Genomic DNA, 20,427 nt, shown 5'->3' on the forward strand with positions numbered 1-20,427 from the left:
CCCTGTGTACTTTATTGTGCCGACATTGGCTCAGGTGGTAAGAGCAGTTGTCTGGCAGGCAGAGGATTGCCGTTTCCATTCCACCTTGGGTGTATGAAAGTGTCCCTGAGCAAGACAAGCAACCCCTAAATGCTCCTGACCAGCTGTTTGGTGCCTTGCATGGCAGCCAATTGCCATTGGTGTGTGTGGGAGCATGTGTATGAATTGGGAAGTGAGAAGCATCAATGTTACAGCGCTTCAGATAAAGGTGCTATATAAATGCAGACATTTAGCATTTATTCAAACAGGAGAGAGAAGAGCGGAACAGATCGAGATGGTTGGGTGCAGAGGATTGAACCCCCAAACACACAGGAGGGTTCACACTTGAGAGTCAGCTGCCCTACAGACTGCACCACACTGTGCACCCACACTGATGATGTGTGTGTTTCTCTCTGCAGATGCTGACGGTGTGTACACAGTGAGTAAAGTAGTTGTACAGAGTGGAAGATCTGTCACCATCCCATGTCTCTATGATAGAGAATATGAAAATCATACGAAATACTGGGTCATACTGGAATAATTGTGAAACTGTAGTATGCAGTGACTCTCCAATAGTTAATGGTGAAACATCAATCACTGATGACCCCACCCATCATGTGTTCACTGTTACCATGAGAAAGCTTCAGATGATGGACTCTGGATATTACTGGTGTGCTGTAGAGATCCAGCGCGGTGGAGATAAGGGAGCATATCTGCACCTGTCAGTCACTGCAGGTAAGATGGCTGCTGCACACACTGCACTCAGTGACACCTGCTTCCTCTTAATAACGGCATCTTCACTATTCCAGTGTTATCCAATCATACGCTGCACAGAAATTTCTACTGAAGACTGCTGCACTGTGGGTAAATGAGTGATCCTACCCCTTATGCTAGCAGTATTGAATTCTTCCAGAACATGTAAAAGTCCAAGCAAATCATTGCTTCACTGCAGAACTATTGGTGTATTTGGACTCTGCACCTCCAGCAGAGTGGTGCTTCAATTGTATTCTTTTGCAACACCATTCCCAGTCTGTATCCAAGACAGAATATGACAGCTATTTGCTTTGATCTTGAAGTGACTTGTGCAGTTTGTGTATCAATGAATGTTTTTGTGTTTATTCTGTGGTGTTCAGACACTCCTGGACTCTGGGTTGAGCAGCAGGAGGTGGCCGGTGTGGAAGGGGGCCATGTCAGTGTGCCGTGTCACTATAATGAAACGAGCAGCATGAAGAAGTGGTGCAGGATAGAGGGCTCCTGTGTGGAAGTGAATTCTGGTGAATCTGGTAAATCTGGAAGGTCAGAGATGAAAGATGACCGCTCTAAAAAGGTCTTCACTGTGACGGAGAGGGAGCTGAACATGGAGGACACCAGCTGGTATTGGTGTGCTGCTGGAGAACTACAGATCCCTGTTCACCTCACTGTAAAAACTACAACTACCACAGTCACCACACATAAGGAACTCAAAACGAGCCTGTTTTGGAATGCATTCCATCAATGTAGGGGAAAACCTTAAACTATAGAATTTTAACTTGTCTTTTCTGGCACTCACTCAGTGAGGGTTGAAAAACAGAGGAGTGTGAACTTCATGTGGATTTTTTTTTTAATTGACAGCTGAAATATGAATAGGAATTTCATGAACTGTATTTTTACAAAAGAACCAATTGTGTTAAGTGACAATTAAAAGGTATTATCTGATTTATAAAGCCTTTTTCGTACCTCAATTGTTATATATTTGATCTATGTGACCAGAGAGCTGAATTGTCTTCATGTACTCCCAGTGTTTTTACAAAATATTAGTTTGAGTGACACATTTAAGCTAACAGTGGATCCATTGTTTAGGAGTTTTGTAATGTTAATGATAACACAATATACAAACACAATACCACCGAGCGGATGATTTAAATGATAAAATGTAAGGGTTTCAGATAGTGGCTGATGAATTTGTGAAACATTTCCCCATCAATAGGATGGTGAATATCTCTCACATTCATGTCAGCTAGTCTGCATCCCGACCCTGAGCAGCCACAGGAAGATGGGCTCCCTCTCTTGAGCCTGGTCCCTTCTCAGGGTTCTCTGTGACCCTAGGAAGTCTCCCCTGCCACTCTTGGCCTAGTCTCACTTTTGCAAGGGCTTTAATACTGAGGTGTGAAACATGATGAAACCAAATGTTTTGATTTAAACATCAGAAGTATAACTTTGGCAAAAGGTTGCATATAAAATTTCAGTATGGACATTGCATTTGCTGACAGATACCATCAAGTCTCCCTCTCAATCCCATAAGAACAACACACTGATCACCACAACAGAAGGGGCCTTTAATGATGGAAAGACCAGTCCCCTGGAACAAGGAAGCCAGCTGTGTTCTGGGTGAGTTTTGTGTTCTCCCCTGAGCTTTTCCCCTTTCAGTGAGTGAGGCCAGTCTATGTCCATGCCCACGATGCATCTCAGAGCATCTTTCCCACTTCATTCAGGGCTTTTGCTGGCTGCATATTTGGAAATAAGTTCCAAAGTTTGACACTACTGTGCAAAAACATTGTTTGTGGTGCACTCATTGAATGACACTCAAAGCAGTCTTCTCTGTGCAGTGCACAGACGTGCCTGGAAAGGACTCTGTGGGTGCTACGTCACGCCGGGCTTGTTTTGGTGTTCCTAATATGCACCGCCGTCGCCTTTTGGAAGATCTGGCAAAACCGCAGTGAGTCATGTGATCGTTCTATTATTCATCAGTGTTATCATCAGGCAAGAGCTTATGAGTAAATAACTCCATGAGCTTCTAGCAGCACAGCTTCTCGGAACTGTATCAGAGGGCAGGGCCAATGCTTTCACCACAAGTTGCACACTTCTGTTGAAGCCCTTCAAATGGAAATGTGGTCCAGTTTCCATTTCTGATCTTACCTTAATCTTCTGTTAAGAATGCCTCATGCCCACTGAGAATCTAAATTTTATTTCTAGAGAATATTTGTGTCCTAAAAGATACTAAAAGGTATTTTTTCACGACTGTGATCCTTGTTAACAAGAAAAACTAAGGAAATAGAACAAAATGCATTTGTGTCAGGGTAGAGAGGAGATAGAGTAACTGTGGATGTGAAAATCAGAAATTCACCATAATTACTTGAATCATGTGGTTTTTGTGACCCCATGTCATTGGTTTTATTGAGCCATGTTTTTCTGCCTTCTGTTTTTTTGGGTCAGGAGCAATGCAATCAAGAGAGAATAGAAGACACAGGACGTTACGCAACCAAATGATGACGGTGAGCCCTGCAATGTACAGTATGGGAGACTGGGGATGGTTGTCACCCTGGATTCGTTGTAACACCATCAATATGACCACATATTCCTCTTTGAGCTTACAGGGGACATTTCATGACTGGGAGAACTATAGGGTGTTTTAAGAAAGAAAGAAATTGAGGGATAATAGACAACAAATTCTTATCTAGTCTATTTCATGTTTAGCAGCCACAATATTGGAGATAAAATGGCTTAACTTCCATGGCAGCAATAAGCAGTTTCTCCAGTCAAATGTGATGTCTCAATTTCATGCTAGCTTCAAACCCACATGCCAAAATAGCTGTAATGACTGCCTGGGCTTTGGATGGTTGAAAGACTTCATTATGAGGTACTACAGCTATTGAGACGGGTGCGTGGGGGTTGGACCCAAAATGCACGACTCAGAAACAATGGTAAGATAAAGACCCCTCAGGGCTTTATTCGGGACGAATCCCAGGAGAGTAGTCAACACAAGCAAAGTCCATACATGTAGATCCAGCCAAACAAAAAGTAAACAAACAAAAAGCACGGTGCCGAGGGAAGAGGCAAACTCGTAGTCGGTAGACGTGCAGGGAGGTCCGGTAGCAGGAGAGCAGTCAGCGGGGCAGATGAACAGGCGGACGGCAGGCAGAGGCGTAGTCGTGGGCGAAGCGGGAGTCGAAACCATGAAACAATCAGCGGGGCAAAAGTACAAAAACGGTAGGCGAGGACGTGGTCAAAAACAAACAGTGGTCAACAAAACAGAAATCAATAGACAATGGTCGGTAACAGGCTTGGATCGTAACGTGAAATCAAACAGTAACTAATGCTCAAGAGTTGCGTAGTAAAACTAGAGGCAGCCAATTTCGCAGTGAACAGTAGCGCGACTGGGCTATAAATGCGGGTGTAGACAGGTGCAGACAATTAGTTAGAGCGTAGCAAGGAAATGGAAAACAGGTGCAATGGATGACAAGTTTAACAAGGAGATTAGTAATCGTAATAAACCTATCCTGCCCTAGCATTAGTAAATTAGTAAATTACATGCACGAGAAACGTAAGGTAACATGAACACATGATTAGTTTGTTAGTCTCTACCCAATCCTGATCTAGCGTTAGTAGTTTTAGTAAATAGACAAATGGAAACACTTAGGGAGTGAATGACAGAAAGAGAGAGAGAGAGAGAGAAAAGGCGGAACGCAAGGTTTGCGGAAAAACATGTATAAGTGTATGCATAACAACGACCAGTTAACATAACAATAAACATGCATCAAAACATAACACAAAGCGAAACTAAGACGATAATCACTCAACATAACCAGGTAATATAATCGTAACGAGACATAACTAAACATGACAAGAAAATAAAATAAGACACTACGTGACTAAGACAACATAAATAAACATAAATAAACATAAAACATGGCGAGACAGACCTGAAACGTGACAGCTATTCCCCTATCAAAATGCATTGTATTTTGCATTAACTTATTTTTACTCTTTTATTTATTTATTTATTTATTTATTTATTTATTTATTTATTATTCAGCATGCCTATGTAATGGCAAAGAAAAGCTCAGAAGTGTACCAGGAGACAAACTAAAGCACTCTTGTATGTACATGGATAGTCATCGAAATGATATGATGAAATTGTGTTTTCCACTTTTTATAGATGTAGTGTCGCTCTGATGTCATCACCTGGGCCTCATCAGAATCTTCCCAGCTCTGGAATTTGTGGAATTCCAAACAATATAAAGAATATGGTTACTTGTTATAATTTGCCTTTGCATTTAGTTTAGAAAGTTTGTCATTTTTTGTGTGTGAGAAATACAAGGTCCTCTGAAAAGTGTCATTCCTCCATAAGTAGAAGATTTTATTTGTATTTGTGTTTTTGAGCCAGTCACCTATAAATTAAAAAAAAAAAAATTGTTTATTTCTATGTAAAGATCTGAACATTTCTAATCTGTACAGCAGAGGACTGCAGTAAGCAATCAAATAAGGAAACTGAAGGTGTCTATTTCTGAGGTCAAACATTTGTAAAGGGGTAGGGACTGTATTTGATCCTCTGAAATATAAATCTTCATGTTCCGCGCCATTGAACCGTAATATAACATCCGGGCCTCTTCCCTTGTTGGGACGGTACTCTTCCGTCACGTTGCTGCCCCCTACTGAACATACAGGGAACATTCACGCAAAGATGTCTAGATAATTGGGGTTCTAATACGAACATGCTTCAGCGCAACCAGAAAAAGGTGCAATAAACAACAGGAATAGGAATGTTTGCCAATATATGAGGAAGTGAAATGCAAGTTCCGCAGGTCGCAGCACAGGGCTTTAAGATATGTATCCCATAGCATTTAGGGTGTTGATATTTGGCTGAAGAGCAAGACTGCAAATTATTTAGTTCATCCATAATCCCAAACAAGCTGCTAATTACTACCAAATTAACACCCAATGGCATTTAGTCAGTCAGATCACCTATTTCTATAGTGCGCTAAGGGATTCTTTTTGAAAGCCCACACTGTTTAAATGTATTAAATATTGGCAGTATAGAACTCCTGGTCTGTGTGAAATTAAAGTATCAGTGGAATAAGAGGTGGAGTTTGCCGTGCAAGAACTTCACTGAAGCTTCACTGAAGCTCTGATATTCAGGAACCAAACAGCACAGAGTAACATGTTCTTTGAAAACATTTTTAGCAAATTAAAATAGTAGTTGTGAACCCTTTACCAGAGCCACTCTGCATGTGATCCTTGAAATAAAAGAGAAAGAGAGAAATCTTGGGGGAAAGTAGAGTCATAAAGATGCAGTAAGACAGTAGTTTTGTTACTTATTACCATGGGCGGTTCTAACAGGGTGGCCGGGGTAGCCGGTACCATCCCTAAAATCTGATTGGCCAACCTAGTGCCATTTATTGTAATAAATGTCTAAAAGATGATAGTACACACTCTTGCTTTGTTCAAAACCACATTCTCACCAGCTCTGAGGCATGTGTTACTTATCCAGCCACTTCATGTTATTCTTCTCCAATTGAAACAGGCCTGTAAAATGGCATTATGTTGGTGTACCATGGCAGGGATTGCTCTCCACCTTGTAGTTTGTTCTTCACAACACAGTCCATGACTTTAATGGCCTTAAATATGGTGAAGATATTTTTTCTTGATCCATAAACATATAATTGTCTTACATCATGTATATATGATATGCTGTGTAATTCAGTTTAGTCATAACTGGTGCAATTCTGAGGCTCTTCAGTCCTCAGGCAGTGTGGTATGGAATATGGAATAGAATGAGTCCCAGAGCATTCTATTCCTGATTCCATGCCACATTTGTGCCACACTCCCTGTTTTTGCACACAGCGCACCAAAGAAAGAGCCTCAAAATTGTTCCCTTTGTGTTAATTCAGAGGAAGATACCCAGGGTTTGCATTATGCATTTGCTTAGAGCATTTATCTACTGAATAGCCTTAACTTTTGTTAGTGAGCTCAGAGAAGGGCCTTGATGACAAAAGACTATTTATTTGTCATTGTTAATGTCATCCTATACATTAGCGTATCAACAGCTTATCGCCAATTCATTAATGTCTTAGTAGGCTAGTAATGCATATTGTTTTGTCATTGTTTTTTCACATGTGAAACAATTAGAAAAAAAACATAAATAACCCCAAAAATGTTTCTTGCCTTGCATCCTAGAACCGCCCCATGCTTATGACTGTACCTGGTTCACTGTACTGTAACTTGCATATTACCACGATGGCAATATGAGCACTGTTTTCTGCCCGGCAACTGAGCTGTAGATCACATGACGGCTCTATCTGCTGCAGAACGGTTAGACGAGTGTGTGGTCTGTACAGAACTGGACATGCACACACAATACTTCGGAAACTCGAAAAAGCCCAGTTTCCCCTCGGCTCCTGAATGGTTATGATATCAAAGGTAGACTGTTACAAAAACTAGACCATTACACCAGTCGCACTGAACCAATCAGAATAACACCAAACATGACTATATTCTGACCTGGGATTATCATGAAACATTTGTATGCCATCTCCAGTATTCCTGTGCTCTTAACCTGTTAGGAATGTGAGAAATGGGGGGCCCCCAGGGCCCAAGAAGGCTCCTCTTGGAATCCTTCCCTAGCTCTCCCCCACAGGCATGTGTGCCAAAAAGGTGGGGGCTAACAATGTATGCTCCGGGAGGGGGAAGTCAGCAAGCTGACCAGCGCATGACACCAAATGTTACTTATGACTGGCTTACACTGGTGCACCAGTTGAACGGCCCTACTGTACAATATGAAAGGTAGAGGTCTGTACGGATAGACCAGCTGTTATGAGTTCAATGTTGTGTCTCTCCCCTGGCAGACTGCAGACTCTGAAGGTGAAGTGACCTACAGCACAGTGTTCACCAACACGCAGTGTAAATGACCAGAATATGTTTTGCATCAGTGAATTTGTTGATGCTGTTTGAATATCTAATTTACATTTTAAGCTTATACTGCTTCATTGTCCTGAGTATAAGGGCTTTTATTTTGTATGTTGGTTTATTAGCACCCCCCGAAGAGGCACAAGGTTAGTATCAATTGGAACAGTGTGATAGTGATATGTGCTTGGTGCCATAAATGAGTTTTAATCATAAGGACTGAATTGCTAAAGGTTTTGTTTAGCCAAAGTTAGTTTAAGCTTTGTAAGAGCTAATTATGGTAGTTCACGTTTTGAAACTGTATCGGGAGCTAGCAGTGTTTCTTTTTTATTGTCTTTTACAACCAGTTCGTTGATTTCCATGAATCTAAGACCATCAGTTAAAGTGTTGGACCATCTTTCTGTGGGGCTGCTACAGGCAGTCATCATCACACAGAATAAGTCCACAACAGTCACAGAGTGGGTAGTGGCAGGATTTCTCACACATTTATAAAGTGCCTTTGCAGAGAATCGTACTGTTAATATTCAGTCTCATCCCATCCTCTTTAGAGATCCTGTATTTCTTAGAAATTATACTTTATTTTATTGCCATATATGAACAGTTTGTTTGGCAATTATTTCACTTGATTATAAGAGATTATAAATGTGCCTCTTTGTTGAGGGAAAATGTTCCAGAATGTTCACGAGTGAGTTAATTTAGTCACTAAATTTTAGTGTGTCCTCCTCTGCTCTTGTAGCAGTGGGAAACACGGACAGGCTTGGGGTCGATTCCACTGTCTGTTCAGTCAGGCAATGAAATTACATTAATTTTTTTAAAGATTTGATTAAAGGGTTTATGTATCGATTCATGGGATAATCCTCCATGGGGCATTTTTCACATAATGAACTTGAATTGACTGAATGAAATTGAGCCAACCCCCTAACCGTGGTCAGTAACAGAAACATGTTCCCCTTTACTGTCCCAGCCATCTGAAAACCCTGCAGATGAGGTTCTGTACAGCTCAGTCGTCCTGAAAAATCTACAGGTGAGATTGTTCATCATATCTCAGTCAGCTACACAGCCAGTAAATATCAGAATTTAACGTGGCACACAGTGAAATGTGAACATATTTATATATGTTCCCCTTTTGAGTTGATTGACTACGATTTGCCTCTTTACTTTCGACACACAAAACACAGGATCAATTGCAGTGTGTTTTGTAGCTGCAGTCTAAACCTTCACAGAACTCTGGAACTGCTATCCAAATCTGTTAACGATTAAATGTTCGAGTTTTAATGCATTTTTGTGGTATTGAGGATTAACCTCCAGCTAATCGCACTGCAGTTGACCCAGAGAATATGTAATGGGAAATGTTTGCCTAACTCTCTGTAATGTTATTTTTTGAGTTACTGAAATATTGTGTGTGCATGTCCTGTTCCGTGCAGACCACACACTCGTCTCACCGTTCTGCAGCAGATAGAGCCGGTGATGTGATTTACAGCTCAGTTGCCGGGCAGAAAACACAGGTACGTTTTGCTGGAATTACTGTTGATTTATATAAGAAATATGTTTCATTGATCATGAAATATCAGCACCCAAAATGTTATGGGATACATATGAAAGCCATGTGCTGCGACTTGTGGAACTTGCATTTATTTTTTAATCCCTCTTATATTGACAAATATTCCTATTCCTGTTTTTCGTTGAACCTTTTCTAGTTGTGCTCAAGCGTGCTCGTATTGGAACCCCAATTATCCTGATACCTTTGCGTGAATGTTCCCTGTCTGTTCAGTAGGGGGCAGCAACGTGACGAAAGAGTGTCGTCCCAACAGGAATTTTGTCCACAAGCCGAAAGAAAGAGGCCTGGATGTTCAGCAACGTGTGGAACCTGAGGATTCTTATTTCAGAGCATCAAATACAGCCAGTCACTACATTACAAATATTTGACTCTGCTTTTTATTACTGGAAAAAAAAGACGCCACAATTTTGCTAACTAAAACTGGAACTATCGCCCTCTGCAGGACAGATTAGAACGATCACATTTTTCCTCGGCGATTTAAAAACACACAGAGCATTCGAAACACAATTTCCCAGGAGCGCTAACAAATGACAATTACAATTACAAATTTCCTATAGCATATAGGTAATTTTCAAATATATTCAAATATATCTCATTAAAAATGAACAATAATATTACCACTGAAAAACAATTAAATGATGTAACTGTATGAATCATTTCAGTTTACAGTATAATAGAGGGGTGGGCAATTCCGGTCCTTGAGGGCCAAGGTGTATGCAGGTTTTTGTTTCCACCAGTTACCCTGGCTAAATGAACTAATTGGCTGAATGCACCAACACTGGTTCTCTCAAAGATTAGATGACAGTAAAATGGGGGACACAAGACCAGTCGTCAAGAAATGTACTGCAGCTAAAATGTCAGATGTTGTAAAAGGCTAATTATGTAATTAAGGCCAGAAGTTGGTATGAAATCCAGAAATGGATATGGCGCTCTTTGCCCACCTCTGGAATACATAAATATTAAATGATAATAATAGTTATCCTGCTCTGGCCACTGAGAGAGCACAGACTACAGAGTACGAGGGACCAAAGAGGTGGGGACAGAGAGGAACAGGAAGTGAGACTCACGCTAAAGGGAGCCGAGTCTCTAACAGACACACACACCCATCAGGCACATATGGCTCTCACTCTGATACTCTTCCTCTCCATCCTCTTCCCCTCTGTGCTGCCAGGTAGGACTCGTTTCTCACACTGAACTCTGGAGCATTGTAGCATAGAGACTGTCTGTGCCATGAACTTGAATGAATGAGTAATACTGAAGTATGTAGTTTACATAATACATAATAGGACTAGGCGGCACGGATGGTGCAGTGGGTAGCACTGCCGCCTCACAGCAAGGAGGTCCTGGGTTCGAATCCCCGTCGGCCGGGGCCTCTCTGTGCGGAGTTTGCATGTTCTCCCCGTGTCTGCGTGGGTTTCCTCCGGATATTCCGGTTTCCTCCCACAGTCCAAAGACATGCACGTTAGGCTGATTGGAGAGTCTAAATTGCCCGTAGATATGAGTGTGTGAGTGTGTGAGTGAATGGTGTGTGTGCCCTGCGATGGACTGGCGACCTGTCCAGGGTGTATTCCTGCCTTTTGCCCAATGTATGCTGGGATAGGCTCCAGCCCCCCTGCGACCCTGATCAGGATAAGCGGGTTCAGATAATGGATGGATGGATGGATAATAGGACTAATGTGATTAGAATACACTCAGTGAGCACTTTATTAGGTAGACCTGTGCACCAGCTTTTTAATGCAAATATTGAATCAGCCAATCATGTGGCAGCTACTAAATGCAGCTGTTGTAGATGTTCGGCTGTTTTTCAAACAAAATGTCAGAATGAAGAAAAGTGATTTTGACCGGAGAATGGTTGTTAGTGCCAGACAGGATAGTTAGAATATCTCAGAAACTGCTCATCTCCTGGGATTTTCACGCCCCACAGTGTCTAGAAAAAAAAAACAAAAAAGGGTTGAAGTGCATAAATTCTAAGTATGTAGTGATGGTCAATTTGCGTTTATTAGTTCTATTCTTGCCCTGCGATGGACGGGCGACATGTCCATTTTTACATTTACATTTTAGTCATATGGCAGACGCTTTCAATCCAAAGCGACGTACAAGTGCATAGGTTCTTCCACAAGTTAAAGCATCACATCCATAACTAGTAAAATACACATGAAGTGCTGTTCTGAACAACAAATTGTCATCGTAAGTGCAATATTCTTCTTTTTTTGGGGGGTTAAACAAGAGGGATATCGGAAAGTGTGGGGGGGGGATCAGGAGGGAAGACTAAGGTACAGTTTTAAAAGGTGTATTTTTACACTGCTCACTTTTTTGTTTTTTGCACCATTCTCTGAAAACTCGACACTGTTGTGCATGAAAAACCCAGGAAATACTCAAGCCTGGCACCAACATTTCTTCCTCATTCTGACATTTTCTTTGAGAAACAGCTAATTTAATATTTGCATTAACAAAGCTGGTGTACAGGTCTACCTAATAAAGTGCTCACTGAGTGTATTCTAATCATCCATCCATCCATCCAGTTCATTAGTTCTATTCTGATTATATGTACACTCAGTGAGCACTTTATTAGGTATTGATTGATGATTATTATTCAGACTGAGTGGTCGTCTGCGGCTGTAGCCTATCCACTTAGAGGTTTGATGCGTTGTGTGTCCAGAGATGCTCTTCTGCGTATCACTGTTGTAATGTGCGCTTATTTACGTCACTGTCACCTCCCTGTCAGTACTGACCAGTCAGGCCTTTCTCCTCACACCTCTCTGATTAACAAGGCATTTCTTTCTGCAGAACTGCTGTTCACAGGATATATATATATTTTTTATTTTTTTATTTTTATATCTTGTGAGCAGCAGTTCTACTTTAACCCTTGTGTAGTCTTCACATTGTGCATAGTCCCCTTGGCCTAAGGGTCAAAAATGCCTTCACAAAACCCATTAACCTTTAAAGGAGCTTAATTGACTTTTAATGAACTGAATTCTATTTTGCATGAAGAAAAAACCTGTCACTCATCAAAAACTTTGTCATCAAATTTCAAGTTGAAAAAAGATCATAATGGGGTTTTTTGCTTGCTATTATTTTTGCTTGTCTGCTATTAAACATAGTGGTGAGTAATTTTTGACCCTTAAGACAACACAAGGATTAAGAGCTGACAAGTACAAATACAAATGTCTAAACACAATTAAAGCATGAACATAGCTTTGTGTGTGATGTTGAACCCAAGAAGCGGAAGGAGTTGCAATATGACTTTTTCACACTTCACATAGTGCATGATTAGAATGGCTCTGAGTTTTACTAAAAAGAGAAGTTGATATTATTTTGTGCTGTAAGTGTGAATGTTTCCACAGAAATGGCTTCAACCCAACATTAAAATGATCCCACTGTACAATGTTTATCACTGTGGTGAGCAGAGGGTATTAACCTCAGGAAATAATGCTGTTTGTAGCTCTGCTAAAATAAAGAGAACTGAAAGAGTGGACGAAATGCACATCTGTGTGTGCTCATTGGTACACAGTATTTTCTGGAGCTCCCCCTCACAAATTGTTGCTTTTAAGTCTCCACCTGTGATGGTACTGCCATCCAGAGAGCATGTTCTTCTCAAACAACATTGTTTTCATTGTATAATGCGTTTGTATCATTTTTTAAAGTCCATGATCTCAGGAAATAGAGAAACATTTTTAATGCCTTGGTTTTGACAATCAAACACTTTAATTTCATACAAAGACATCATGAAATGCATTGGTGTGTTAGACCATATTTTACCTCGATGCAGTGTGTTGGTTATGTCTTTTATTATGGTGTATTAGAATGAATTAGAGTATTAGTGATTTTTCCCTGTGTATATTATTGTGGCTGCATTGGCTCAGGCGGTTAGAAAAAGTGTCCCCGAGCAAGACAAACCCCCTTGGTACCTTGAATGGCAGCCAATCGCCGTTGGTGTGTGAGTGTGTGTATGAGTGGGTGAGTGGGTGAAAATGGGTGAATGAAGGTGCGATATAAATTCAGACATTTCGCATTTATTCAAACAGGAAAGAGAAGAAGGGAAGAGATCAAAATGGTTGGGTGCAGAAGATTGAACCCTAAACACACAGGAGGGTTGACACTTAGCCTGAGAGTCAGCTGCCCTACATACTGCACCACACTGTGCTCTGTAAAATACACCCACACTGATGATGTGTGTGTTTCTCTCTGCAGATGCTGACTGTGTGTACACAGTGAGTAAAGTAGTTGTACAGAGAGGAAGATCTGTCACCATGCCATGTCTCTATGATAGAGAATATGACTATCACGTGAAATACTGGTGTAATGGGTCAAACTGGAATTATTGTGAAACTGTAGTAGGCACTGACTCTCCTAAACGTACTGGTAAAACATCAATCACTGATGACCCCACCCATCATGTCTTCACTGTTACCATGAGAAAGCTTAAGATCAAGGACTCTGGATCTTACTGGTGTGCTGTAGAGATCCAGGCCGCTGGAGATAAGGGAGCATATCTGCACCTGTCAGTCACTGCAGGTAAGATGGCTGCAGCACACACTGCACTCAGTGAGACCTGCTTCCTTCCTTATAATGACATCTTCACTATTCGAGTGTTATCCAACCATACGTTGCACACTTCCTACTGCAGAATGAGTGAATTTTCCAAGCAGTTATCATTGAGTTTTGGAAAATCATTTTTTTTAAAGTGCTGGCATGTGAGTTTAAAAATATCTTGGTTACTCTGCAAACCCATTGATTTTTGACTCTTCATAAAGAATTAGAGTGTGCTGCCAACATTAATTGCACTTTTTGCGACCCCATTCCCAATCTGTATCCATGGGAGTATGAAAATAATTAACTTTAGTTTATTTTGGTTTCAGAGGGTTAAGTGATGCAATTCTAAATATAAAAAAAAAAAAAAAAAAACCCAGAGCATTCCAAACACAATTTCCCAGGAGCGCTAACAAATGACAATTACAATTACACATTAAATGTGTGAAAATGTACTGCAGCTAAAATTTCAGATGTCGTAAAAGGTTAATTATGTAATTAAGGCCAGAAGTTGGTATGAAATCCAGAAATGGATATGCTGCTCTTTTCCCACCTCTGGAATACATAAATATTAAATTATAATGATAGTTACCCTGCTCTGGCCACTGAGAGAGCACAGACTACAGAGTACGAGGGACCAAAGAGGTGGGGACTGAGAGGAACAGGAAGTGAGACTCACGCTAAAGGGAGCTGGAGTCTCTAACAGACACACACACCCGTCAGGCACATATGGCTCTCACTCTGATACTCTTCCTCTCCATCCTCTTCCCCTCTGTGCTGCCAGGTAGGACTCGTTTCTCACACTGTATACTGAACTCTGGAGCATTGTAGCAGAGAGACTGTCTGTGCCTTAAACTTGAATGAATGAGTAATACTGAAGATTGTAGTTTGCATCTTACATAATAGGACTAATGTGATTAGAATACGGCGGCACGGATGGTGCAGTGGGTAGCACTGCCGCCTCACAGCAAGGAGGTCCTGGGTTCGAATCCCCGTCGGCCGGGGCCTCTCTGTGCGGAGTTTGCATGTTCTCCCCGTGTCTGCGTGGGTTTCCTCCGGGTACTCCGGTTTCCTCCCACAGTCCAAAGACATGCACGTTAGGCTGATTGGAGAGTCTAAATTGCCCGTAGGTATGAGTGTGTGAGTGAATGGTGTGTGTGCCCTGAGATAGACTGGCGACCTGTCCAGGGTGTATTCCTGCCTTTCGCCCAATGTATGCTGGGATAGGCTCCAGCCCCCCTGCGACCCTGTTCAGGATAAGCGGGTTCAGATAATGGATGGATGGATGATTAGAATACACTCAGTGAGCACTTTATTAGGTAGACCTGTACACCAGCTTTGTTAATGCAAATATTAAATTAGCTGTTTCTCAAAGAAAATGTCAGAATGAGGAAGAAATGTTGGTGCCAGGCTTGAGTATTTCCTGGGTTTTTCATGCACAACAGTGTCGAGTTTTCAGAGAATGGTGCAAAAAACAAAAAAGTGAGCAGTGTAAAAATACACCTTTTAAAACTGTACCTTAGTCTTCCCTCCTGATCCCCCCCCCACACTTTCCGATATCCCTCTTGTTTAACCCCCCAAAAAAAGAAGAATATTGCACTTACGATGACAATTTGTTGTTCAGAACAGCACTTCATGTGTATTTTACTAGTTATGGATGTGATGCTTTAACTTGTGGAAGAACCTATGCACTTGTACGTCGCTTTGGATTGAAAGCGTCTGCCATATGACTAAAATGTAAATGTAAAAATGGACATGTCGCCCGTCCATCGCAGGGCAAGAATAGAACTAATAAACGCAAATTGACCATGGATACATACTTTCAATTCATGCACTTAAAAAAAGATTAGCCTAGTTAAAAAAGATCCTTTGCATGTGTGTCATTAATCAGTTTCTTTTCTTTTTTTCCTTGAACATTTTCATGAACCCTTGCACTTCATACGCCTTTATTTCTCACCTTTTGTGTTGAACAGATTAAAAATGTTTATTTATGTTTGTGTATTTTGCAATTGGACAAGGGAGGACATTACATTAAATTATAGCTCTGAGTTTTCCTTAAACAGAGAAGTAGATATGATGTTGTTCTGTAAGTGTGAATGCTTTCACAGAAATGGCTTCAACCCCATGGTGAAAAGTACCCACAGTACATTCCACAATGTCTGTCACTGTGGTGAGCAGAGGGGATTATAGATTACTTATAGACTTTCACATATATGTGTATATATATATATATATATATATATATATATATATATTTATAAATATATATATATATATATAATTTCAAATAACAATAATATTGCCATTGAATAACAATTTTATGATGTAACTGTATTCATTATTTCAGTTTACAGTATAATAGAGGGGTGGGCAATTCTGGTGATAGTTTAAATGAACTCCAGTGAAAGACTTTTATTCCTCTTATGCAAAAATGAAATTATATTGTATTGTAGTCTCCAGGAATACGTTGGTTTTGACAATCAAACACAAAGACATCATAAAATGCATTGGTGTGTTTTTAACCATTTTAGACCATCATAACAGCTTTTAAGGAGGTATCCAAGAAACATTTCAAAATGAACTCCAGTGAACGAATTTTGTTCCTGTTATGTAAAAAAATTTTTTGTATTGTATTCGCCAGGAATGCCCTGGTTTTCACAATCAAACACTTGAATTCCACACAAGAACATCATAAAATCCATCCATCCATCCATCCATCTTCATTCGCTTATCCGGAGTCGGGTCGCGGTGGCAGTAGGCTAAGCTGGGTATTCCAGGTGTCCCTCTCCCCAGCAACGCATTCCAGCTCCTCCTGGGGGATCCTGAGGCATTCCCAGGCCAGGAGAGATATATAATCTTTCCATACGGCCGCAGGACTGATGATACGACCACAAAGTCGATCATCGATCTTTGGCCTAAGGTGCTCTGGTACCAAGTACACTTATGACCTACCCTATGCTCGAACATGGTGTTCGTTATGGACAATCGATGACCAGCACAGAAGTCCAATAACAAGACACCGCGAGGGTTAAGATCAGGCAGGCCACTCCTCCTATTCACCCCCTTCCAGGTTTCTCCGTCGTTGCCCACGTGAGCATTGAAGTTGCCCGGCAGAACTATGGAGTCTCCGGACGGCACCCTTTCCAGGATGCTGCCTAGTGACTCCAAGAAGGCCGGATTCTCTGAACTGCCATGTGGTGCATAAGCACAAAAGACAGTCAGAGCTTTCCAACCAGCGGCACGTAGTCGCAGAGAGGCCACCCTCTCGTTCCCCGGGTGGAACTCCAACACAGTGGCGCTCAGCTGGTGGCTTGTGAGTATCCCCACACCTGCCTAGCGCCTCTCACCCTGAGCAACTCCAGAAAAGAACAGCGTCCAGCCCCTCTCCAGGAGTTCGGTTCTGGAACCAGTGCTGTGCGTGGAGGTGAGCCCAACTATATCTAGTTTGTACCGATCCGCCTCCCGCACTAGCTCCGGTTCTTTCCCCATCTGAGAGGTGACGTTCCACATCCCCAGAACTAGTCTGCTACGCCAAGGATCAGCACGCCCGGATCCCTTACTTTCGCCCACTAGGGCAAAGCACCCGACTCCGATGCTGACCCCTGCAGGTGGTGAGCCCACAGGGCTGCAACCCCACGTTACCAGATCGGGCTGTGCCACCAGAGGCTCGCCGACGAGCTCCCCTCCCGGGTATGGATCCAGAAGGGGGCCCCGGCTTCCCTTTTCTGGGCGAAGTAGCTGGGTATCTGTGAGGCCGTGTCATGGAGGCTTTGAATCGCTCTTAGTATGGCCCCTCCTCTGGGACAAATTTGCCTTGGGAGACCCTACTGGGGGCTAATGCTAATGCCCCCGACAACATAGCTCACAGGATCACCGGGACACACAAACCCCTCCACCACGTTAACGTGGCGATTCCTTGGAGAGGATCATCATAAAATCCAATCATCATTAAAGTCCAATGATACCTAATGGTGCATTAGAATTAATTAGAGTATTAGTGATGTTCCCTGTGTACTTTATTGTGCCGACATTGGCTCAGGTGGTAAGAGCAGTTGTCTGGCAGGCAGAGGATTGCCGTTTCGATTCCACCTTGGGTGTATCAAAGTGTCCCTGAGCAAGACAAGCAACCCCTAAATGCTCCTGACCAGCTGTTTGGTGCCTTGCGTGGCAGCCAATCGCCGTTGGTGTGTGTGTGAATGTGTGTATGAATTGGGAAGTGAGAAGCATCAATGTTACAGCGCTTCAGATAAAGGTGCTATATAAATGCAGACATTTAGCATTTATTCAAACAGGAGAGAGAAGAGCGGAACAGATTGAGATGGTTGGGTGCATAGGATTGAACCCCCAAACACACAGGAGGGTTCACTCTTATCCTGAGAGTCAGCTGCCCTACAGACTGCACCACACTGTGCTCTGGAAAATACACCCACACTGATGATGTGTGTGTTTCTCTCTGCAGATGCTGACGGTGTGTACACAGTGAGTAAAGTAGTTGTACAGAGTGGAAGATCTGTCACCATCCCATGTCTCTATGATAGAGAATATGAAAATCATACGAAATACTGGTGTTATGGGTCATACTGGAATAATTGTGAAACTGTAGTACGCACTGACTCTCCAACAGTTAAAGGTGAAACATCAATCACTGATGACCCCACCCATCATGTGTTCACTGTTACCATGAGAAAGCTTCAGATGATGGACTCTGGATATTACTGGTGTGCTGTAGAGATCCAGCGCGGTGGAGATAAGGGAGCATATCTGCACCTGTCAGTCACTGCAGGTAAGATGGCTGCTGCACACACTGCACTCAGTGAGACCTGCTTCCTCTTAATAACGGCATCTTCACTATTCCCGTGTTAGCCAATCATACGCTGCACAGAAATTTCTACTGAAGACTGCTGCACTGTGGGTAAATGAGTGATCCTACCCCTTATGCTAGCAGTATTGAATTCTTCCAGAACATGTAAAAGTCCAGGCAAATCATTGCTTCACTGCAGAACTATTGGTGTATTTGGACTCTGCACCTCCAGCAGAGTGGTGCCTTAATTGTATTCTTTTGCAACACCATTCCCAGTCTGTATCCAAGACAGAATATGACAGCTATTTGCTTTGATCTTGAAGTGACTTGTGCAGTTTGTGTATCAATGAATGTTTTTGTGTTTATTCTGTGGTGTTCAGACACTCCTGGACTCTGGGTTGAGCAGCAGGAGGTGGCCGGTGTGGAAGGGGGCCATGTCAGTGTGCCGTGTCACTATAATGAAACGAGCAGCATGAAGAAGTGGTGCAGGACAGAGGGCTCCTGTGTGGAAGTGAATTCTGGTGAATCTGGTAAATCTGGAAGGTCAGAGATGAAAGATGACCGCTCTAAAAAGATCTTCACTGTGACGGTGAGGGAGCTAAACATGGAGGACACCAGCTGGTATTGGTGTGCTGCTGGAGAACTACAGATCCCTGTTCACCTCACTGTCAAAACTACTACTACCACAGTCACCACACGTAAGGAACTCAAAACGAGCCTGTTTTGGAATGCATTCCATCAATGTAGGGGAAAACCTTAAACTATAGAATTTTAACTTGTCTTTTCTGGCACTCACTCAGTGAGGGTTGAAAAACAGAGGAGTGTGAACTTCATGTGGATTTTTTTTTAAATTGACAGCTGAAATATGAATAGAAATTTCATGAACTGTATTTTTACAAAAGAACCAATTGTGTTAAGTGACAATTAAAAGGTATTATCTGATTTATAAAGCCTTTTTCGTACCTCAATTGTTATATATTTGATCTATGTGACCAGAGAGCTGAATTGTCTTCATGTACTCCCAGGGTTTTTACAAAATATTAGTTTGAGTGACACATTTAAGCTAACAGTGGATCCATTGTTTAGGAGTTTTGTAATGTTAATGATAACACAATATACAAACACAATACCACCGAGCAGATGATTTAAATGATAAAATGTAAGGGTTTCAGATAGTGGCTGATTAATTTGTGAAACATTTCCCCATCAATAGGATGGTGAATATCTCTCACATTCATGTCAGCTAGTCTGCATCCCGACCCTGAGCAGCCACAGGAAGATGGGCTCCTTCTCTTGAGCCTGGTCCCTTCTCAGGGTTCTCTGTGACCCTAGGAAGTCTCCCCTGCCACTCTTGGCCTAGTCTCACTTTTGCAAGGGCTTTAATACTGAGGTGTGAAACATGATGAAACCAAATGTTTTGATTTAAACATCAGAAGTATAACTTTGGCAAAAGGTTGCATATAAAATTTCAGTATGGACATTGCATTTGCTGACAGATACCATCAAGTCTCCCTCTCAATCCCGTAAGAACAATACACTGATCACCACAACAGAAGGGGCCTTTAATGATGGAAAGACCAGTCCCCCGGAACAAGGAAGCCAGCTGTGTTCTGGGTGAGTTTTGTGTTCTCCCCTGAGCTTTTCCCCTTTCAGTGAGTGAGGCCAGTCTATGTCCATGCCCACGATGCATCTCAGAGCATCTTTCCCACTTCATTCAGGGCTTTTGCTGGCTGCATATTTGGAAATAAGTTCTAAAGTTTGACACTACTGTGCAAAAACATTGTTTGTGGTGCACTCATTGAATGACACTCAAAGCAGTCTTCTCTGTGTAGTGCACAGACGTGCCTGGAAAGGACTCTGT

At 42.0% G+C, this 20,427-nt stretch overlaps 1 protein-coding gene across 1 annotated transcript; it reads left to right on the plus strand.

The window, feature by feature from the left end:
- The first annotated feature begins 13,647 nt into the window (after positions 1-13,647).
- LOC133126710 (polymeric immunoglobulin receptor-like) lies at positions 13,648-20,184 on the plus strand. Its single transcript, XM_061239046.1, has 4 exons — positions 13,648-13,750; positions 18,246-18,548; positions 18,947-19,264; positions 20,063-20,184. The coding sequence occupies exons 1-4, from the start codon at positions 13,648-13,650 to the stop codon at positions 20,182-20,184; spliced, it is 846 nt and encodes a 281-aa protein (XP_061095030.1).
- Positions 20,185-20,427: the final 243 nt, after the last annotated feature.

Source organism: Conger conger, chromosome 4, assembly GCF_963514075.1.
Source record: "Conger conger chromosome 4, fConCon1.1, whole genome shotgun sequence".
Classification (NCBI taxonomy): domain Eukaryota; kingdom Metazoa; phylum Chordata; class Actinopteri; order Anguilliformes; family Congridae; genus Conger; species Conger conger.